The sequence below is a fragment of the Crinia signifera genome, chromosome 12, assembly GCF_055691185.1.
Source record: "Crinia signifera chromosome 12, ASM5569118v1, whole genome shotgun sequence".
In the NCBI taxonomy this organism is placed as follows: domain Eukaryota; kingdom Metazoa; phylum Chordata; class Amphibia; order Anura; family Myobatrachidae; genus Crinia; species Crinia signifera.
The window spans coordinates 38,632,487-38,656,453 of NC_139228.1; the positions used below are offsets into that span (position 1 = coordinate 38,632,487).

Here is a 23,967-nt window from a genome sequence, read left to right on the forward strand (position 1 = left end):
GGGAACCTTCGGCCCTCCAGCTGTTGTTGAGCTACACATCCCAGAATGCTTTGCTAAAGTTTTAGCAAGGCCGAATAGCGAAACTGTAACAGTGCATGTTGGGATGTGTAGTTCAGCAACAGCTGGAGGGCTGAAGGTTCCCCATCCCTGCTCTATACACTGCTGTGGAGGGCAGCATAAGGCCGCACAGACTACCTGTCCCCTGGCCTTGTTTGCACTGTGCTATATAAAGCAGGGTTGCCGACTTGCACAAGATCTTCTCCGGGAGAAGCCCGGAGAGGAATCTTTTATCACGAGTTTGGGGGCGGGGCTTAACGGTGACGTAATTAAGCCCCGCCCCCATTACGGCAAATAGGCTAAATATCTGATCTCCATGGAGGGGGCGGGGCTAAAATGACACGATTGGGGGGGGGGCTGCGGCTCAGTGGGGGTCCCCCTGATTCAGGGAGGGTTGCCCACCCTTCCGGGAGGGTCGGCAACCCTGATATAAAGTGCTGCTTCTTCTCCTTATAAGCCCCGACCACAGTGCCAGGAAGTTGCGTAAAGGCTGCACAGATTCAGGTGCTCTGTGCTCAGCTTGCACTGCGACACCTTTGGTGTCTACCCCTAGCACTTTTGCAATCCAGTTGGATATGCCAGAATGGGCCAGAGCTTTTGCTGATGCTATTGCAGATCTATGACAAACTCAGGCTGAGGCTGCAGTATCACCTTCTGAAGTTAGACCTGCCTCTGCGGTCTCTAAAGAGCCTCTGGACACACAATATGAACAGTTGGACACGTCTTTATGAGCAGACAGACCTTGTCTGTATCACCATCAAACATGATTCCTGTCACCATCCGAGTGTACCTGCAGCAGCCCTATCCTGGTTCTAAATATGAATCTGGTCACAGCCCAGCTATGCCCGGTCAGTCACAAGGAGAGATCTGTACAACTGCATTGCGTGTATGTGTGCACACACTAATCGTGAGCTTGCATATGTTACGCTCTGTATATAAGTGTGCGTTCTCCTTTGTATCGGCCCCAGTGCAAAGAGCCTGTGCAGCCCGTGCAGTTGTGTATTCATGGAGAGATCCTACAGTATTTCTAGAAGTTCTTGCTGACTTACCAATGGTTGAACACATGCGAGTGTATACTGTATATACTGCTCCTATCACTATGGATGACTGTTTTGCTTTGTTTTTGTTATTTATCCTGTTTACAGTTTGTCACGCATGTTTACATTTGCAGGAGAACTGCGGAGGTTGTTAATTTCTTTTGTGGCTGGTTGTGGTGCCAAGAATGGTGGTTTTATAAGGAAGATCACTCCCACAGCCGCAGAGCCCCTGATGCCGAAACCCACCTTATCTCAGAAGAAGCTTCAGGTAAAATGGCTGACCTTATTTTCTGGGTATGCGGTCGTTCGACACTCAATAGCTCGACCGCTATTGGTGGTCAAGCCATAGTTGGACACCTTAAAGGCTCGACATGGCTTAGGTCGAGTTGACACAAGAAATAGGTAGACAGAAAAGGTGTTTTTTCATATTTAACTATCCACTTGGACATAGAATAGGTTGTTATATTCTCCCTCTATGTCGACCTGTTGCTTGTGTTGACATTTTGTCCCTGTCGGCCTAAGCCATGTCGACCATTAAAGGCAGGGGTGGCCAAACCGGTCCTCGAGATCGACCAACGGTCCACGTTTTCCGGGTTACCTAGCTGGTGCACAGCTGTAGTCAGTAATAACTGTCACATTTTCAAACCTGCTGCTGTCATTCCTACTATAGATCCACAGGTTGCCTGGAAAACATGCACCGTTGGTAGATCTTGAGGACCGGTTTGGCCACCCCTGATTTAAGATGTCGACCTATGGCCTGTTGGCCAATAGTGGTTGACCTTTTGAGTGTTGACTGCAATTGGGTTGACCCTACTACCCATACCCATTTTCTGACTGTTCTTTATTTAGAGCACAGGTGTGCTATAGCGCTGTACACTGTATATTCACATCAGTCCCTTCCTCAGGGGGAGCTTACACACCATATTCCCCATATACGGCATACACATGCCCCCACACCAATACAGCTTTGGTTGAGAATTGAACTAATGACCTCATTAGGTAGCTGTGCTGATCACTCTGCTACCATCCCCATGATTTTCAATGACAAATCATAGGGAATTTGTTGATTTTAATCGCTAATCCTCCTTATTTCATGTACAGAAGTATGATCACAGTGTGTTTGGTTCCATGTTTGTACAGTACCAACGATAGAGTTTGGTAAAACCTGCGCTTTGTTTGCACAGGCTGAGCTGGAACAAGCCTTCTTCCACAACCAGCCCCCCTCACTGCGACGAACCGTGGAATTCGTGGCGGAACGCATCGGATCCAACTGTGTCAAGCACATAAAGTGAGGGACAGATGGAATCTTGTATTGCTTGTACGATGATCATTTGCTGTAGGGAGGAATGTGTTCTGTGCTCTCATGAATCTGCCGACATGCTGTGATTGTATATAAACCAAAGATTTAGTTATGGGGTGTCAGTAAGATACATGGTGCAAGGAACTATGGGATATCTTTTCTGTCTATGTGTGGTACATGCTGGGTGAGGTATTAAAATATGACTATGCCTCTTATTACCTGGGTTGTGTGGTGCTGAAATCAGTGATTTAAATATGAAATCCATTTATGTGTCATGAAGGGCAACACTTGTGGCAGATCTTGTGAAGAGAGCAGAGGTCGTTCTGCAGGATAAAGTGACAGAGGACATTGCTGCTCACAGCAAGCTGCTGGACGGTGTGTGTGTCCAGCTCTGTGAGGATGGACGACAGGCACTTCAGAAAGCCCAAGAGTAAGCTGCTGTCCTTCAGTGATTGTTACTGTACTTATCATATGTGCTGCTCAATATTGAATTCTGATAATGGGGGTAGTGCAGAACGTGAATGAAGAAAATTCACAGAGGAACCCTAGTTTGAACAGATAATTGTTTCATGTTTAAACATATAAGGAAATATTTAATAGGATGAGAGATTCAGAAAGTGAGAGATTTGGTAAGACATCTCCAATTTTTTTTAAAGCGGCAATCGTTTACACTGCAAAACCAGTTTGATTTTGCAGTGTAGATGATTGCTGCTTTTAAAAATAAAATGGAGATTTCTTACACTCCGCCTACTGGCAGCACTGATACCAGCTAAAGCTGCTGCACTATGGAGAATGGTCTCCGACATAGGCTATGCTAGGGCAGCTTATTCACTATTATGGTCATTAGCATACACCAGTGATGGCTAACCTTGACACTCCAGCTGTTATTGAACTTTACATCCCAACATGCCCTGCATCAGTTTTGGTATGGGAAAAATTGTAGCAGGGCATGCTGGGATGTGTAGTTCAACAACAGCTGGAGTGTAAAGGTTAGCCATCACTGGCATAGACTCTGATTTTAACCTTGGTTTATCTGCACTAGGGATTTGTATACTTGCTATGTGAAATAAGTGCGATGTGTTCTAGTGATCTGTACTTTCACCTTTGAGCTTTAAGGCCCCCATACTTTAGTCCGACTTGTCCTAGGGACAAGTCGGACTTGATTTCCCCTGCAGCTCCCCGGGAGAGGGACACACGATTAGGCACTTGATGTGCCAAATTTTGCATATGATGAATCTCATGGATTTATCATATGCAGTCCCCGGGGAGCTGCAGGAGGAGAGCCGGGTGGGGGACGCTGGGGAGCAGCAGGGAACAGCTGGGCAGGGTGAGCTGACAAATAGTCAGCTGGCCGGGGACACTGTTGATCCGGGCATGGGGAGAGGCTGGCAGGGGCAGTGTACACATAGGCAGCGGGCGGGGGGACGCTGGTGAACCGGCGAGAGGAACAGCTCACGTGCTGGGCAGGACCAGGCAGACGCAGCTTCAAGGAAGAAAAAAAAACAATACAAAGAATGGGGAGCCAGTGATTGGCTGAGAGCTCTCTCAGCCAATTGCTGATTGGCTGAGAGAGCTCTCTCAGCCAATCACTGCCTCCCCATTCGTTTGTATTGAGCTGCGTCTGCCTGGTCCTCCTGTCCAGCAGTGAGCTGTTCCCCTCACCGGTTCACCGGCGTCCCCCCCGCCCGCTGTCTATAGTGTCAGCTGCCCCTGCCAGCCTCTCCCCATGACCGGCGTCCCCCGCCTGCTGACTATTTGTCAGCTCACCTTCCCCGGCATCCCCCGCCCGCTGTCTATAGTGTCAGCTGCCCCTGCCAGCCTCTCCCCATGCCCGGCGTCCCCCGCCTGCTGACTATTTGTCAGCTCACCTTCCCCGGCATCCCCCACCTGCTGACCCTGCCCGGAGACTGCACATAAGATTTAGGAAATCTCATGTGCAGCCGGTGCGACTGCCCGACTCCGATGCGCACGGGACCGCGCATCGGGTTGGATAGGGTGTCAAAACATGCGATTTGGGACGATTTCGGGTGAAATCGGGCCCAAATCGCATAATGTATGCCTTTATGCTACACCCCCCCCCCTCCCCTAATAGTGTCCTGTGATATATTGTGGGCTGTATCCGCAGTATATTAATCAGGAGCCATCTTTTTCTAATGATGATGGGGAAATAACTTTTCTTGATGTATTTATGACCTCGCAGCACATTTATGTCTCTGTGTAACTTCAGTTCCTTGCATTGTGCTACTGTTATAGCATATGGTGACTGACGTACATAAATGCCAACCTGCACATAATGTAATAGAATTGTACAATATATAAATAATTCCCTATTTATTATCAGAGAGACGAGCCTGGCAGAGAGGGGAAAATGTACTAACATGGGAGTTCTATTGAAGATGGGACGTTGCCCATAGCAACCAATCAGATTCTATTTATTATCTTCTAGAAGGTGCTAAATAAATAAGACTCTGGTTGCTATGGGTAATAGAACTCCCATCTTGGTACATTTACCCCTATGTACCCTGCCATGTGTGAGACCAGAATTGTGGTGATAAATGAGAGCATTGCTAATGGTGATGGTAGATGGAATCAGCATAGTGCAGTGTTTGTGGATATTCTGTATCTGTAATACAATTTCTTACGTAAACTTCTCAGATACTGCAAGAAGAAGGCTCCAGAGGCTGTGCGAGTCCTGCTACCTGAGGAGACCTCTACATGTGTGAGATTTCTTATATTCCAGTGATGGCTTTACGCTTTTGTGGTCTTCCATTGATAAATTGTTTTACATAATGCAAATAAAAAAATAATTTCTCTACCGTCCAATGGGATACTGGGCTTCACTACTATGGGGGATTGAGACCTCCGCAGGAGAGACAGGCACATAAAAGAACTTTCAGTGTGGGTGCACTGGCTCCTCCCCTCAATCTCCCTCCACTAGTCAGTTTTGAAAAATGTGCCTCAGGAGAGGCAGTGCTTCTGGATGCTCCAGAGTTTTTTCCACATTTATTTTCAAGTTTGTTATTTTGGGGCGCTGTGGTGACCACACAGCTGTCCTGCTTCGTGGGTGTCAGGGGAAGGGTCAGTCCCCGACCTCTTCAGGTGCAGAGCTGACCCTGCTACAGGACAATCCAGTCCTGCGTGGGACTTGTCACCGCACAGCATTGCGCTGTAGCGAGCAAGTCCCCTAGCCGCCGCACACCCCTGACAGGTCTGAAGACATCGGTGGTGAGTACAGGCTGGGGGTCCCACAAGGGGTCCCCGCAGCCATTTCTGGTGCGGCAAGACGACGGCTAGTAATGGCGGCTCTCCAGCAGGGACCGCGTGAACACCGCGTCTGATAACTGGCATAGGGGTGCTGCCGCTGGACCACCAGGGACACCCCTCAGGGTATAATGTATGATATATATTTTACACCTTAAATAATGTCAGTATAATTATATGTAAGCGCCAGCTCCGTGTAAGGGGGCGGGGCTTCACTCAGAGCGGGACCAAGCTCTGCTGGGCGCGCGCTGTCACTTCCTGCTTCTTCACACGCTGCCAGACTCCATTACAGGGCTCCTCACTGGCGTGGTGGATCCGGGTACTTGCAGCACGGCAGAGACAGCAGGTTTTTTATAGCGATTTAGCGCTGCTGCGCTATCTAGCTTAGTCAGACACTGTGTTGTTTATATCACTGTGTTTAGCGTTACCAGCTCACCCAGATCTGTGAGTTCAGGTTAAGGGTGCACTTGGCTCCCCAATTGCTCTGTTTTTTCCCCACTGTTTAGTTACAGACACAGCATAAGGCAAGCACATAGTCTGTTTTCACTCAGAGGAAACACATCCAGCAGTGTGTGCACGTGTGTGACTGCGTGGGGGTTGTGTTTGTTACTACAGACATTGTAGTACTATCTCATCATGGTGAAAAAGTTCACTTGTATGGTGTGTAGCACCAAGTTTGTGCCCAAGTCACAGTCCCAGGTTACTTGTGAGGCTTGTATGTCACCACAGCCCAACCTTTCGGCCTGTCGACAGCCCCGCGGGTTTTCACAAAGGTAATGGCGGAAATGATGTCACTACTCAGGCTCCGAAGGGTGAATGTAGTGCCATACCTGGACGACCTGCTAATAAAAGCAGGGTCGGCGGAGGCTTTAAGCAGTGCTCTCAATCTGTCCATACAGGTTCTAAGAGACCACGGGTGGATCCTAAACATGCCCAAATCATCGCTGGTTCCAACCCAGAGGATGGTTTTCTTGGGCATGATCCTGGATACATCAGAACAAAAAGTTTTTCTGCCGATGGAAAAGGTCACTGCAATACAACAGCTGGTCAGGGAGGTCCTACAGTCACCTCTGGTACAGATCCATCTTTGCCTCCGGCTTCTAGGCAAGATGGTGGCTTCATTCGAAGCAATACAATTTGGCCGCTTCCATTCCAGGACCTTTCAATTGGATATTCTGACAAAATGGTCCGGCTCCCCCCTGCAGATGCGCAGAAGGATTGGCCTTGCAACAAGAACCAGGATCTCGCTACAGTGGTGGCTAGATTCATCCAATTTGTTGGCAGGCAGACGGTTCCAGATCCAGGACTGGATTCTGGTAACCACGGACGCCAGCCTGAGGGGCTGGGGAGCTGTGACACAGGGAGTCCGCCTACAGGGTCGATGGTCTCCACTGGAGTCAGGACTTCATATCAACAAGCTGGAGTTGAGGGCGGTCTACTATGCCCTGTTACAGGCAGCTCCATTGTTACAGGGAAAGGCGATCCAGGTCCAGTCGGACAATGCCACCACTGTGGCCTATATAAATCGGCAGGGTGGTACCAAGAGCATGCCTTGCATGAGAGAAGCGTCAAAAATTCTGTCCTGGGCGGAACAGAATGTCCAGGCCCTGTCTGCCATTTTTATCCCGGGGGTCGACAATTGGGAGGCGGACTTCCTGAGTCGTCACGATCTTCACCCGGGAGAGTGGGGCCTTCACACTCAAGTGTTCAATGCCATAGTGGATCTGTGGGGGCTCCCTCAGATCGACCTGATGGCCTCACGATCGAACCACAAGGTAGCAATGTACTGTGCACGGACCAGAGACCCAGGGGCGATAGCGGTGGACGCTCTCACCTGGACCTGGGATTTCCAATTGGTGTACCTCTTCCCACCTCTCCCATTGTTGGCTCGGGTGCTAAAGCGGCTCCGGCATCAGGGAACGGAGGCCATACTGGTGGCACCAGACTGGCCAAGAAGGGCCTGGTACGGGGACATTCAGGCCATGCTAGTGGAAGACCCGTGGCGTCTGCCCCTAAGAGAAGACCTGCTTCTCCAGGGCCCGTTCGTCTTCCAGGACTTACAGCGGCTACGTTTAACGGCCTGGAGGTTGAGCGGCAGATCTTAGTCCACAAGGGTCTCCATCCCTCTGTCGTCACTACAATGATAAAAGCCAGGAAGCCGGTGACGGCTGCTCATTATCATGTAATATGGCGCAGATATATTGCCTGGTGTGAGAAGAATGACTTGCCTCCGGCCAGTTTTCGATTAAACAGTCTGCTACGTTTCCTTCAGGCTGGCCTGGATAAGGGACTCAGATTGGGTTCCTTAAAGGTCCAAATCTCCGCACTATCTGTGTTTTTTCAGAAAAAGATTGCGGCCTTGCCGGAAGTGCAAACCTTCTTACAGGGGGTGCTGAGGATTCAGCCCCCCTTTGTGCCTCCCACTGCACCATGGGATTTGGAAGTAGTTCTTACTTTCTTAAAATCAGCCCGGTTTGTTCCATTGGAGGAGTCTGAGCTGCGACACCTCACTTGGAAGACTGTTGTTTTGCTGGCTCTAGCTTCGGCCAGGAGGGTGTCCGAGCTCGGGGCCTTATCTTGTCGGAGCCCTTACCTTGTGTTCCACAACGATAGGGCCGAACTCAGGACTAGACCACAATTCCTTCCAAAGGTGGTGTCAGGGTTCCACCTAAACCAACCTATTGTGGTTCCTTCTAGCGCGACACACCCAGATATACCAGATACCTTGGATGTGGTCCTCACCCTTAAGGGGTATGTCAAGCGCACAGCTAGGATCCGTAAGACGGACAGCCTGTTTGTGCTTTATGATGCGCAGAAGAAGGGTTTACCTGCTTCAACGCGTACCATTGCCAGGTGGATAAGATGTACTATCCAGCAGGCTTATGCATCAGCTGGTTTGTCGCTTCCTTTTTCAGTAAAGGCTCATTCAACCAGGTCTGTAGGTACCTCTTGGGCGGCTGCTCGAGGGGTGTCGGCAATGCAGCTATGCAGGGCCGCATCTTGGTCAGGGCAACACACATTTGTGAAGTTCTACAAGTTTGACACCCTGGCCAGGGAGGATTCCCAGTTCGGGAATGCGGTTCTACAGCAGAATCCGCACGTTCCCACCCGTTCTGGTAGCTTTGGGACCTCCCCATAGTAGTGAAGCCCAGTATCCCATTGGACGGTAGAGAAAATAGGATTTTGGGTACCTACCGGTAAATCCTTTTCTCGTAGTCCATATGGGATACTGGGAGCCCGCCTCAGTGCGGCTTTTTCTGCTGTCAGACCTACTTTATTGTTAGGCTTTTTGGCCTTGTTTTCTATAGGATAAATATGACTATAGATTTGTTCTAGTTACAGGTGTCCTCTTAAGTTGTTAGGATTCACCTCTTTTATATGTTTTTTGTTCGTTTGGGTGTGCTGGATGAATCTCACCACAATACATTATCACATACTCCTCACATGCTCTCCTTCGGCACAGTTTTTGCATTAACTGACTAGTGGAGGGAGATTGAGGGGAGGAGCCAGTGCACCCACACTGAAAGTTCTTTTATGTGCCTGTCTCTCCTGCGGAGGTCTCAATCCCCCATAGTAGTGAAGCCCAGTATCCCATATGGACTACGAGAAAAGGATTTACCGGTAGGTACCCAAAATCCTATTTTTTTGATGTTGGCTATATACTGCAGTTTGATATAAGAGTGTCCCAGGGGAGATGGGTCAATAATAATATTACGGGGCCTACAGACAGGGCAACTGTGCTGAGCAATCTGTCAGTGTTCTCCAGTGACTGCGACCTGACTAGATTTATCCTGCATACAATAGCGACATGTGGGGCCGTGCTGCCTGCAGTACAGTGTTGGGAGGTTTGGCCACTGCCCGCAGTACAGTGTTGGGAGGTTTGGCCGATGCCCGCAGTACAGTTGGGGAGGTTTGGGCGCTGCCTGCCGTACAGTTGGGGAGGTTTGGCCGCTGCTTGCAGTACAGTTGGGGGAGGTTTGGCCGATGCCTGCAGTACAGTTTGGGAGGTTTGGCCGCTGCTTGCAGTACAGTTTGGGAGGTTTGGCCGCTGCCTGCAGTACAGTTGGGGAGGTTTGGCCGCTGCCTGCAGTACAGTTGGGGAGGTTTGGCCGCTGCCTGCAGTACAGTTGGGGAGGTTTGGCCGCTGCCTGCAGTACAGTTGGGGAGGTTTGGCCGCTGCCTGCAGTACAGTTGGGGAGGTTTGGCCGCTGCCTGCAGTACAGTTGGGGAGGTTTGGCCGCTGCCTGCAGTACAGTTGGGGAGGTTTGGCCGCTGCCTGCAGTACAGTTGGGGAGGTTTGGCCGTTGCCTGCAGTACAGCTGGGGAGGTTTGGTCGCTGCCTGCAATACAGCTGGGGAGGTTTGGCTGCTGCCTGCAGTACAGCTGGGGAGGATTGGCTGCTGCCTGCAGTACAGCTGGGGAGGATTGGCTGCTGCCTGCAGTACAGCTGGGGAGGTTTGGCTGCTGCCTGCAGTACAGCTGGGGAGGTTTGGCTGCTGCCTGCAGTACAGTTGGGGAGGTTTGGCCGCTGCCTGCAGTACAGTTGGGGAGGTTAGGAATTTACCAGTGCTTTCATTTTGTGAAGCAGGTTGTGGGTCCAATCACAGGAGCGGCATAGCAAGTCAAAGAAACCATTTACTTAAAATGCATTTTATATTTTTTATTTAATGGCAGGTCCTGAGTAGCGCTGAAGATATTACAGTGTCCCTGGCGATAGAGAAGGCCAGCACATGGCTAAACACCAACATTTCAGGTAGCTTTGTGACTCTATAGCAGCACCAGAAATGCAGTATTGGCAGAATTATAATATTACTCTATCCATCGCAGCATTAATCAGAAGAGAAGTGAAGTCCACGTTTACTCGTATGGTGAAGGCACAGGCTATGATGTCATCTCTGAGCTGCGACGAGGTGAAGAAAGGGTGTCGGGAAGGTTGTGAGCACAAAGTGACTCTCCCCTCCGGGCTTATTACAGAGATAAAGGTAGGTGTGTGGGGTGTAGCTGCATAGAGAGATCGGATGTAGCTCATGGTATGTGGAGAGGTGAGGAATGAATGCCTATTACCGTGTAGCTGAGGCGCTAACGTTCCTATGTACGTGGGTACAGCCATGCCTCTCTCCTATGGCTGGGGGGCTTCTCCCCTGCACAAGTGGGGATAGAGAGAAATGACCTCCTATAACCTATCTTATAACCACGGTGTGTGCCAGCTGGTTGCTGTTATTTGTAGTGTAAAGGTTGCAATATAATGTAGTAAAAGTACAATAGTATTTGTGGTTCTGTGCAAGTTGTCTGTTTCATAGGGTTATGTTCACTTTTATATGTCTTATCTGTTGCAGGACATCCTATGCATTATCGTAGGACCACGTGACAAAGAGGAGGGAGTGAGGATTGTGCAACTCAAACGTTTTCTAGAGCGTCTCTCTGAAAGCCTAAATTGCAGGAAGGTAAGTAGTGTATTGGTGGCGCTGTACATGTCTGGTAAGGGCCAGTAGTGTATTGGTGGTGCTGTGCAGGTCTGGTAATGGCCAGTAGTGTATTGGTGGCGCTGTACATGTCTGGTAATGGCCAGTAGTGTATTGGTGGCGCTGTACATGTCTGGAAAGGGCCAGTAGTGTATTGGTGGTGCTGTGCAGGTCTGGTAACGGCCAGTAGTGTATTGGTGGCGCTGTACATGTCTGGTAATGGCCAGTAGTGTATTGGTGGCGCTGTACATGTCTGGTAAGGGCCAGTAGTGTATTGGTGGTGCTGTGCAGGTCTGGTAAGGGCCAGTAGTGTATTGGTGGCGCTGTACATGTCTGGTAAGGTCCAGTAGTGTATTGGTGGCGCTGTACATGTCTGGTAATGGCCAGTAGTGTATTGGTGGCGCTGTACATGTCTGGTAATGGCCAGTAGTGTATTGGTGGCGCTGTACATGTCTGGTAATGGCCAGTAGTGTATTGGTGGCGCTGTACATGTCTGGTAATGGCCAGTAGTGTATTGGTGGCACTGTACGTGTCTGGTAAGGACCAGTATATTGGTGGCGCTGTACATGTCTGGTAATAGCCAGTAGTGTATTGGTGGCGCTGTACATGTCTGGTAATGGCCAGTAGTGTATTGGTGGCGCTGTACATGTCTGGTAATGGCCAGTAGTGTATTGGTGGCGCTGTACATGTCTGGTAATGGCCAGTAGTGTATTGGTGGCGCTGTACATGCCTGGTATAGTAGATGTGGCCAGTAGTATATTGGTGGTGCTGTACATGTCTGGTAATGGCCAGTAGTGTATTGGTGGCGCTGTACATGCCTGGTATAGTAGATGTGGCCAGTAGTATATTGGTGGTGCTGTACATGTCTGGTAATGGCCAGTAGTGTATTGGTGGCGCTGTACATGTCTGGTAATGGCCAGTAGTTTATTGGTGGCGCTGTACATGTCTGGTAAGGGCCAGTAGTGTATTGGTGGCACGCTGTACATGCCTGGTATAGTAGATGTGGCCAGTAGTATATTGGTGGCGCTGTACATGTCTGGTAATGACCTGTAGTGTATTGGTGGCGCTGTACATGTCTGGTATAGTAGATGTGGCCAGTAGTATATTGGTGGCGCTGTACATGTCTGGTATAGTAGATAAGGTCAGTAGTATATTGGTGGTGCTGTATAGGTCTTGCAGGGTAGAACCGGCCTAATAATGACCGGGGTATACAACTTCGGCACAGGGTTTCTAGACCAAAAACTGTTGCAAGCAAATACTGGAATTACGATTACATTTTATTTTTTTATGTTATTGCATTTAAAACCTAATCTGTGCCTCTGACGTTTTAGTGTACTAGTAATACTGTAGGTCATATGTATAATGTGTGTATTCCATTTTTACAGTATATCACTCCTTCAGCAGAACATCACCTTGCAAAGTGTACGGTGGAGCTGGCTTCTCTTCTGGGTAAGAGTGACGCAGATCTGGACATTGCGTTTCTGTATAAATACCATGTAATCTGACTGATGCCCCAATCCTGCAGTGTCTGATCGTGTACCATTGCTGGATGTCCCATGTGGAGAGGCAGACACTGTACATGAGAAACAGATCGTGAAGCAGGCACACATAAGACCCCTCCTAACAACGTTGCTTGCAGTCTGGGAGAAAGACTTCAGGGTACCCATCCCTGTACAATTAATGTATACTGACAAGAATATCGCTTATATTATGGATGGTCAGGCACACGAGGTGAGATGGGATAAGGGTGATATACTGCAGCAAGTGTTTCAAATTTGGGATACATACAGTTGTTTGTTTGATGGGTAGATTTAGTAAAGCCTGGGATAATGTAAAGTGCCAACCAATCAGCTTTTGCTATTTTACAGGCTCCCGCGCATCTCATCGTACAGTAAAAAAAAGTATGTGCTGCACATACTTTTTGTACTAGCTTTACATCGTATCGCATTGCATTGCATGCACAATGCATGCGATGCGATGCCTACTTTTAAAGTACAGAACGGACGCCCAGAACGGAGCGTGTATGGGCTCCTTTAGGAATTTATTGCCTGGTGCATTATCTCGTTCCACTTTCTCTCAATACTGTATTTGCTGAACTGTGATTTGATCGCAGTTCTAGAGTAACATTGTGACCATTAGCTACAAAAAAATAATAAATGTGTAAGTTTCCACAATTTCAAGCGTATAAATAGAAACATGGGGATAACAAGAAGAGGACGGATCTCGTACGGAACTCACATGGGTATTAGTAAAATCCCGTAAATAAAGGGTTTTTTATATAAGGACACCTTCAGTGTATTCTCAGGAGAAAAGTGATAAAGTTGCGCACCGTACTAACAATAATGCAGAGCTTTCAACTCCTATCAAGGTATCTTTATACTTGTACTCCTGTTCTTTAACATCCAGTTCAAAAGACTCGATTTGGGGGTGTGGAGGAGGTAAGAAACAAAGCAGTCTTAGATAGCAATCCTCAGTTGCAAACCATATTATTCATCTAAGGGAAACCAATATAGCGTACCAGACTCACAGGTTTAATATGTCACCGTGCATATAAAGGTTTCTTTTTCTAAAGGGTCACCAGCAGTGTAAACCAGGAAAAGTAATCTGGATGCGTACCGTACTTATAGTACGGAATGTATGGTAACTCCTATAATGGTAACTTTTGCAAATGGTGCACTTAGATTGGTTCCAATAGACTCTCAACATGTAGAAGGGCCGTGCATGAAGAAAAATTTTGGAACCGTCTCTGTACCAAACGATTTAATAGCGATAAAAATGATTTTATAAGACAAAAAGGTATAGAAAATACAATAAAATACCTGGAGGGTGACCTCCTACCCATGTGAGTTCGGTACGAGATCCGTTCTCTTCTTGTTATCCCCCAGTTTCTATTTATACGCTTGAAATTGTGGAAACTTACACGTTTATTTTTTTCAAAATAATCCAAACTGGTTGCGTTTCTGAGATGTGATTGCAGGACCTGTTCTGGGCATGTTCTGTACTTTCATTGTTTCATGATGATCGGGAAACTGAAAGTTGGATTGCTCATGTGATCCAATCAGTCATTTACATCAGTCCCTGCCCCAGTTTCTCCCTATCAAACCGTCACACATATAAGGGTTAATTTTTTGCCTGTATGTTTTTGAGCTGCTGCAGGAAACCCTTGCCAAGACCAGGAGGGCAGACAAACTCAACACATACAGGACTTTAGTGGAAATTAAACCTAATACCTCAGTTCTGTGAGACCATAATGTTAGAATGCTAACCACCATGCCAGTCATGTTTTTATACATCAACTATATTGTGCTTTTTAAAAAAAAACACGATTCTGCCCATTTTTATGTGAAGAGCGTGGGAGTAAAGCAGCCAGGTATTGATAATTTGGATACTATAATGAACAGGATCCCCTAACAGCGCAGAATAATGAGATTCTGATCATACTGGTTTAAAAAAGTACCCGGGTATTTTGTATATGCCAAACTCTTTCAGTCTAACTCTTCAAGTAAATACTAACTGGGCAAAGTTTTGTTTTTACTTTGTACCCATAACTGGGGTAATCTAGTACTCCTAATCGGACGGGATTGTAGTAGCGTGTTTGCTGAGGGTTCTCTGCATTACAGTGGGACCTTTTCTTGTTCGTGGTGCGACGACTGGTGGAAATGGGTCTCACGCAGCAAGAGGAGATTGAGAAATATATGTGCCATTTCCAGGAGTACAAGTGGACAAAGGTGCGTGTTTATTTCTGTCTAGTCTGTGAGGACAATAAACAAATCTATTTTGATTCGAGTTTTGAAAATGAATTCCTTTGAATTATAGGGTCATTTCAGGTTACGTTATTGTGCTGTGGAGCTAATGATCAGTGAACCACATATTGCTAGAACGTAGCACCACATACATGTCATTTGATTATAGATGGATACTGTATGTGTACATGTTGGGAATATAGCAGTGCATGGGCATTTGTAATAAAGCATGTGCATAGCTTCTCCCTGTCCTGTAATGTGTGCAGGTAAGGAGGCAGCTTAAGGCTGAAGTGTGTTGGTGTGTGGGGCTTTCTCGCTACCAGTACAGCAATATATTTCTTACTGTATTTTAAGTCTAGGAAGGTAGGTGGCAATGTTCAATAGAACCAAGGCTTTGCTTCCATTGGGCGTTATAACGAACAGCTCAGGTAAGGCTTACTGTTGACTGTAAGGCACTATAGGGTGGCTGTGGGGGACAGCAGCCGTCTAACGTCTGAGTTCTGTGTGAAGAGGACTACAAAAAATATTTCATTCCTAAACGTGGATATTAGGGCGGAGTGAAAAAACTGAAATTGAGAAATTCAAAATCGGCTAGTGTGGGAAAGTTGTGACTTGACCTGAATAAGAAACGTGCAAAAGCATTTTGATCTGAGTCAACATCTTCTGTTCTGGCAAGAGGCCTGAAGTTTCACTTTTTAGGTGAAAATGACGAAACCTATGAAGATGCTCCGATCTAGTTATAATTATGTCAGGATGTTTTAGAGTGGTTCATTAATATACTTTAGCATAGTAAAAAACAGTACGAGCTTGTCCTTGTGCAAAGTGACTGACTTTGGTGGGAGAAAAAATCCCTGATAATTGACCCATTTTCATGGTCACAATTGTGAATATTGTGTGTTTTCTCCTGAACGTGTTTATAATAGAAGAAGCACAAATACTCTAAATGGAATTTCGGTGACACTGTGTGAAATATAACACTGCATAATAGCCCTTAATCAGACCTGATCGCAGTACAAATTTGTTCTCAAAATGGGCAAAACAAATGCTGCATTGCAGGTGGGGCAGATGTAACGTGCTGAGAGAGTTAAATTTGGGTGGGGTGTGTTGAAACTGAAATCTAAATTACAGTGTAAAAATAATGCAGCCGGTATTTACCTTGCACAGAAACAAAATAACTCACACAAATCTAAAGGTGGCCATACATCTACAGATCGATTGTCAGATTGGGCCGGTTGGAACAAACAGCTGGTAATATCTGAATGACAGTTTTTCAGCATTTCAAAGCAAATGGTCAACTGTCATTTGCTCTCATCTTTTACCAGGATTTTGTTCCAACCAGACAGATCGGACAATACATCTGTAGATGTATGGCCACCTTAAATCTCTCTGCACATGTTACATCTGCCCCACCTGCAGTCCAGCATTTTTTTGCCCATTTTGAGAACAAATTTGTACTGCGATCAGGTCTGATTAAGGGCCATTATGCAGTGTTATATTTCACACAGTGTCACTGAAATACATGAAATTGGATTTATGCTGCTCTCTTTGCAGTGCATATACAAAGATAGACAATCCTGTGTATATAAATAAGAAATAACTGTTGCAGTCTGTTATTGAAAAACAGTAACTGTTACAATAAGTATTACAAGTAAGTGTAAACTGTCTAATGTATCATTTTACATATCACTTCTGTTTATTGACAGAAAAACAGTGTTGCATCCCCTATACTGGGAACATGATTGGGCTGCATTACAGCATATAATTATGCCAAAGATAAGCCAATATATTAACTGTTAAATACGTTGAAGTGTATTATGATGTAATAAATTGTAAGCTTGCAGCAGGGCCCTCTAACCCACAAGTCTGTCTGTCATTACCCAGTTTGTTTTATCACTGTCTACTATTGTAAAGCGTAAAGGAATCTGCTGAGCTATATAAGAAACTGTAAATAAATAAATAAACAAATACATCTAATGTTTAGGGGGAAAAAAACAAGAACATTGATTTAAAAAATAACAGGTTAATCATTCTATGAGTGGTGTCCAGCAGTACATATATGCCAATCACTGTGTTCATTTCTAGGCAGCAGGGTCGTCTTAACAGCAGTGTGGGCACCTGGGCAAAGCAATGCACTGGGGCCCTTACCCATTCTCCCCTCCTAGGGGTGGGGGGTGGTATCAGCAGCAGCTTTGATGTCCCACGGGTGGCAGGGGGTGCTCTATCTTCCATTCAACATGTAGGACCTGGAGCAGTAACTTCTGCTAATTACTCCTTTACTGCACAGGTGGTGGGAGGGTGAACACTAACGTGTGGAAGGGGGCACTGAGCTGTATGAAGGGTCCCTTGTAAATGACTTCCAGGGAGGTAGGGGTTGTTTTATACACAGGGGACGATTGGATAATGGAGTGGGCTTAATATTCGTCATTTTCCGGTGGAAGGGCAGCTTGTTTGACTGCAGATATCGACATTATCTGGAAATAGATTTCTTAGCCTAGTATAAAAACCTAGAGTCCCAACTTTCAGGAGGTGCTGGGAACTTGGGTATCAGAGATCAGGAGCCAGAGCAATCCATTGACAAAAATATAAAACTACACCAGACGTTTGGAGCTGGAGCAGGGACCGGCTGCTTGAAGGCTGATATCTCTGGTTCTGGGCATGATAGAGACAAGCCGCTAGTGTCAGAGAGAACCTGAGAAATATGACTGGAAATTGTAATTAACAGGTCGGATGTGGACTGCTGCTTTGAAGTTGGATATCTGCTGTTCCCCAGGGCCGATTTTCAAAATTTGGGTATCCCTGGAAAAATGGGATCCTCAGCTATCAACATACAGCCCTTATACGCCGGGGGCCCCTGGGCAAGTGCCCATTAAGCCGATACAAAAAGACAGCCCTGCTAGGCAGGATTGATCAGCAATACTTATTACAGCATAATGCACTTTAATGTATTTAACTGTTAATATATTGGCTTATCTTTGGCATAATTATATGCTGTAATGCAGCTGCAGGTGGGGCAGATGTAACATGTGCAGAGGGAGTTAATGTGGCCATACATCTACAGATTTATTGTCCGATCTGTCTGTTTGGAACAAAATACTGGTAATGGATGAGAGCACTTTGCTTTGAAATGCTGGAAAACTGCACAAAACTGTCATTCAGATATTACCAGGTATTTGTTCCAACCAGCCAGATCTGACAATCGATCTGTAGATGTATGGCCACCTTTAGATTTGTGTTGAGTTATTTTGTTTCTGTGCAGAGTAAATACCTGCTGCAATTTAGATTTCAGTTTCAACACACCCCACCCAAATTTAACTCTCTCAGCACGTTACATCTGCCCCACCTGCAATGCAGCATTTGTTTTGCCCATTTTGAGAACAAATTTGTACTGCGATCAGGTCTGAATAAGGGCTATTATGCAGTGTTATATTTCACACAGTGTCAATGAAATTCCATTTAGAGTATTTGTGCTTCTTCTATTATAAACACGTTCAGGAGAAAACACACAATATTCACAATTGTGACCATGAAAATGGGTCAATTATTAGGGATTTTTTCTCCCGCCAGTCAGTCACTTTGCACAAGGACAAGCTCGTACTGTTTTTTACTATGCTAAAGTATATTAATGAACCACTCTAAGACATCCTGACATAATTATAACTAGATTGGAGCATCTTCATAGGTTTCGTCATTTTCACCTAAAAAGTGAAACTTCAGGCCTCTTGCCAGAACAGAAGATGTTGACTCAGATCAAAATGCTTTTGCACGTTTCTTATTCAGGTCAAGTCACAACTTTCCCACACTAGCCGATTTTGAATTTCTCAATTTCAGTTTTTTCACTCCGCCCTAGTGGATATCTCCCTTGGGGAAACATTGTTGCTCCTAAGCTTACCTTAATATTTAGTTCTTGCCAACTCTGGCCCTTGCTACCAGTCATGCCAAACATTGCTGTGAGCCTGAAACCAGGTAAATACCCTGTTCCATGTGCCAGTTACAGAACTATATCCTTGCTGAATGTGGATCTTAAAATGTTTTGCTAAAATTCTGGCTACCCGGTTTTAGTTAGACGTACATGAAGTAGCGGTTATGGTTCCGTTTTTTCACAATGCAGATTTTTGTTATGAGGTCCACATATCATTCCCTACCTGGTCCATTTTATCAAAGCAATTACCATATCAAAGCAATTACCATGTTTTTATCTTCATTTGCAGGAAAGAGGATAGACACTGGAATATAATAGGTAGATAGTCGCAGAGTATAGTCTTCTTGGGGGCTTTGGTTTGACACCTGGCAGCTTGGGTGTTCCTTTTGCTAGAGGTACTTTGTGCGTCTAATGCTGCTTTCCCACTGCAGACCCGTTTTAAGTTACAGGTAATCTTAAACGGTATTTAGCATTCCCACTGCAGCAGATTACAGTTTTAAATGCAATTTAAGTACCATTCCCATTGCAGGTAAAACGTTTTAGCTCTTCAAAACGTTTTTACAGCATTGGTGTGCAGTGGTGCTAGTAATATATACATTGCTGGCCTGTGCCAGCAATGTATATATTACTGGCTGATAAATAATCATTGGTGTGCAGTGGTACCAATAATATATACATTGCTGGCCTGTGCCAGCAATGTATATATTACTGGCTGATAAATAATCTCCGTGTTCAGCAGGTCTCCGTGTTCAGCGGGGGGGGCGCGAGCAGGTCTCCGTGTTCAGCAGGCGGGGGGGGCGGGGCGAGCAGGCCGGGAGGGGCAGAGCGCCCAGCTTGTGTGGCCGGGCGGGGGAGCAGGACTGCCGGGCGGTGAGGGACGGCGCCGGTGAGCAGCGGTGAGTATATGACGCTGCGGGCGGGGAGGGGGGTGGCAAGGGAGGGAGCAGACAGCTGGACTGAAAGCCGCGCATCTTTCAGCACGGCTGCTGTATACACATTCAGCGATGATGGCTCAAATATGAGCCATCCTCGCTGCATCTGCTGGTAAAACCGTTTAAGATGCATTCCCATTGCCTCTTAAACGGTAGATTACCGTTTAAAACCCTGCTTTGAAAACGGGTTGAAATACTGTTTAACTTTAAATGGTATTTCAACTCTGGCGCTTTCCCACTGCAGCCTTAAACGGTATTTTGCCCTCAAAAATCGTCAATATACCGTTTTAAGGCTGCAGTGGGAAAGGGGCATAACATTGTGGCTGAGAGCAGACCGTTAACATCTAAGATTTTCTCAGCAGGCAATTGTGCTTTCACTTTGAGGTCTGATGGAAAGATGGATATGCAGTCCTGATTGAAACACATGGTGCAAAAGTTCTGCTGAAGGACAAGGGATCAAAAACAAGCCCTCATGGTTCGGTTGATGTTATCAGGGCTTTGAGTACTTCGGTTTAGTTAGTTTCATCCTCTAGGACGCTGAGAAGTGGAAATGTCAGAGTGGATTACAGGTGTCAGATACAAAGTGGTTTTGAACAGCTGATGTGTGAAAGCCTCAGGGAACTACTAGAGGGGTGCGTGCCTTTTATGAGGCAGTGAGCTTCCGATCAGCTTTATCTGCTAACCCATTCACCATATTCTACAGGTTTCATTCGTTTGCTTCTGGGGATGCCTGTTTTGGAAGGAAGGTGCTTTGCACAGCATCCACTGAGCGTACCCACCTTTTTAGATTGTTGTACTTCTGTTAGATCTTTGTTTGTGTCAGTTAGTGGACACTGGACACCCACTACCTATTCTTGTTTTCTTTTGATGTGAGGGGAGGTAATCTTTCATAGGTTAATTGGCATCACCAAATTACATTTTTCTACTAGTATAGTTTTGAAGTGTGTTAGATAACCCACGCAAGCACAGGGGGAATATACAAGCTCTGCACAGTTAGGGTCATGGTGGGAATCAAACCCATGACTTCCTATGGTCCTCTCTGTTGTGCTGTGGGTCTTATGTATACATTACTGAGTCCGTGCAGATGTGGGCTATAAGAGGAGAATTTAACGTGTCCCCACTCTGGAATCAGTGCTGTATTCCCAATGTCTTCAGTGGTTTTATAGTAGATTTAACAAAAGGATGGACAATTCTTTATTTTTATTTTTTTCCCCTCAACAGAACTTGTTGGTGGAAGTGGATGGATTAGGCTTTAGATCGGAAAACATCAGCGAACCAGACGACCTCAAGGACACTTCTTGTAATCTTGTTCTGCAGACAGTGACTGGAATCATAGCTCCAAGCTAGTACCCGGAACAGGATACGTGTCTGTCCGTATCATCTGCTGCTAGCTGTGCTGCGCTTCACACCTGTGGGCAAATTGCTGCTTCATGAGGACGAGAATCTTATCATGGGACAAACCTTCGCTGTGCACTGCCGATTCACAGGTTACATGGAGCCATGAGCATAGAACTTTATTCTCAGAGCTTCTATTTACCGTATGTATTAATATTTTCTTATTGCTCATTTTTTTGGAGCATTTAGTAATTTTGTATATAAATAAACAAAAAGTAAGTAAAGGTACATCACCAAAGGGGAGGCAGCCATTTTATGTGCTCAACCAATGGAAATGCAGCTTATTAATCAGTTCTTTACTAATTTTATGGATGAATAATTATTTGTCCCACAAAATGGCTGCCTCCACTTTTTTTCCTTTTTTTTTAAACTGCAGGAAAGAGTGCTTTCTTTTTATACATTTGTTTTATATTAAATCACAACTTCAGGATATAACTGAAACAGGTGTTTATGAATTTAGGTGTTGGGAGGAGATTTTCTAATTTTTGTTTTAAGGGATTGACACAAGTAAAATAATGCATCTGCTCTGTTTGAGCTGTGGTTTTATATAAACCACCTGGAGCCGTCTACAGAAAGTGATTACAATACTGTGTCAGACAGGGTATGCTAGCACTCACAATTTTTTTCATGGATGGATGGTGTTTGTATATTGAACACGCAGCATTTTATGATAAAGATTTTTAGTTTTGTAATAACTTTTAAAAAATATTGTATCTCTGTATCATTAAGCAATAAATGTTTGCTGCATTTTCGAACGCTCACTGCAATTAGATGTTTTAAGTACGAAAGTGCACAGAGACTAGGTTGTCTCCTACGAAGATAATACCTTCATGGCAATTAATGAATTTATTGTAGTGTTCTGTATTTTTTTAAGCTCACTGCTGCACTCTACTGGTGATGAGAGTAACACAGTGTAAGGTATTAACAATTTCCAGCTATTTATGTAATTGTGGACACAATGTGAAGTACTATGAAAGTTATGAGAGAAAAATACTGTGGTCATGAAAAGCAATTCATCTAAAATAAATTGATAAATACATTTTATGTATCATGTTCTCTCAATAAGTGTAAAACGAACTCAAAGGGTTAATTATAATTTAGATCCAAAACCACACTGCAAATGTTTAACCTTTTGAGTGCAAACATCTGCGAGAGCTTTGTAAAATATCCACAAAAAATGCTAGCGTCTCTCGCATTTGTTATATAAATTCAAATCTCTTTTTTTACACAACATTTTTTATTTCCTATAGAAGGTAAACATTACAGGTCATTTTGATGAATAAAAATGTTTGCTTGGGAATTTGCACACCTATTTTGAAAAATTCACTTGCCACTCAGAGTTCACTGTCTATCCTAAAGTTGCATCAGCTGCATTTGTACCGTGGCGGCTGCAGGGGAAGTGCTGACTATGGTGTTCCTATTAAGAAAGTGTAAAACATTTCCTAAAATGTTCTCATGTGTGTTACCGCTGAGAAAGAGACCAGGGAGACCACTGTAAGTCAAATATTTGTATTCAATTTTCTCATTCTGATACATGGATAGATTACAAATGTAGATTCAAGGCAAGCATACTTGTATATAAATAATTTAGATTGTAAACATATAAAAACTGTATACATTTATAGAAAAATAAACCTTTCACTGTACAGAAAATTGTAGCATGAGTATTCACAGGCAGTGGCGCCGGAACGGGGGGGGCGAGGGGGCAGCTTGCCCCCCCCAAAATTACTGAGGCGCCAGTATGTCCGGCCCGCCTATATTACAGCCGCCCGCCCGCCCGCCTATATTAAAAAAGTATCATCCGCCCGGCTGCCTATATTTCATACCAGGCGCCGGGGATGGCTGCTGCTGCTGCCGCCGGGGAGATGTGCATAAGACGCGCCAGCCAATCACTGCCGGCGCATCCCCTCCACATACACTGTGATTGGCGGGCGCGTCTTCTACACATCTCCCCGGCGGCAGCAGCAGCAGCCATCCACGGCGCCTGGTATGTAATATAGGAGGGCGGGCGGGCGGATAATAATGACAGAGGCGTAGCCATCACGCCCGCTCAGGTGCCCAAGTCAGTGCGGCTCCCCCGCCGGCTGCCCGCTGCCCCCAGGAGACGTGGTATATTTAAAAGTCACTCACATCTCCCGCTGGACCGCGCTAGCCAATAGGCGCTCGCGGTCCAGTAGCCACCAGTTGATTGCCTGCTGGACCGCAAGCGCCTATTGGCTAGCGCGGTCCAGCGGGAGATGTGAGTGACTTTTGAATAGCAGCACTGTGCACAGCAGGGAGCCGGGAGCGGGCAACCCCGGCGACAGGGGGGAGGGGGTGCGCGGAAAGCACCGCTGCTGCTTTGCCGACTGTGGGTGGGGTGGGGTGCACTAATCTCTGCACTATCCTCCAACACCCACCCACCCATGCACTATCCTCACCCACCCACCCTGCTGTGCACTATCCTCACCCACCTGTGCACTATCCTCACCCACCTACCCTGCTGTGTACTATCCTCACTCACCCTGCTGTGCACTATCCTCACCCACCCTGCTGTGCACTATCCTCACCCACCCACCCTGCTGTGCACTCTATCCTCACCCACCCACCCACCCTGCTGTGCACTATCCTCACCCACCCACCCTGCTGTGCACTATCCTCACTCACTCACCCACCCACCCTGCTGTGCACTATCACTCCCACCCTCCCTGCTCTGCACTATCATTTACTCACACCTTCCCGCCCTGCGAGCAAATTTCAGTCCCCCTTGGCAACGAGCAATTTCAGTCCCCCTTGGCATCGAGCATGAAGCCCATGGCATCGAGCATGAAGCCCCTGGCACCGAGCATGTAGGTAAGTGGCACTTATGTGTTAAATGTGTA

The 23,967-nt window shown here is 46.2% G+C and overlaps 1 protein-coding gene across 1 annotated transcript in view; it reads left to right on the forward strand.

The window, feature by feature from the left end:
- CDAN1 (codanin 1) overlaps positions 1-22,145 on the forward strand; it is a 72,105-nt gene extending 49,960 nt beyond the window's left edge. The window contains 11 exon segments of the mRNA XM_083166065.1: positions 1,229-1,362; positions 2,279-2,382; positions 2,675-2,824; positions 5,050-5,113; positions 10,330-10,408; positions 10,483-10,637; positions 10,992-11,099; positions 12,503-12,566; positions 12,643-12,848; positions 14,738-14,845; positions 20,933-22,145. Of these exon segments, the coding sequence (XP_083022191.1) occupies positions 1,229-1,362; positions 2,279-2,382; positions 2,675-2,824; positions 5,050-5,113; positions 10,330-10,408; positions 10,483-10,637; positions 10,992-11,099; positions 12,503-12,566; positions 12,643-12,848; positions 14,738-14,845; positions 20,933-21,058 (1,298 nt within the window). The 3' untranslated portion in view covers positions 21,059-22,145.
- Positions 22,146-23,967: the final 1,822 nt, after the last annotated feature.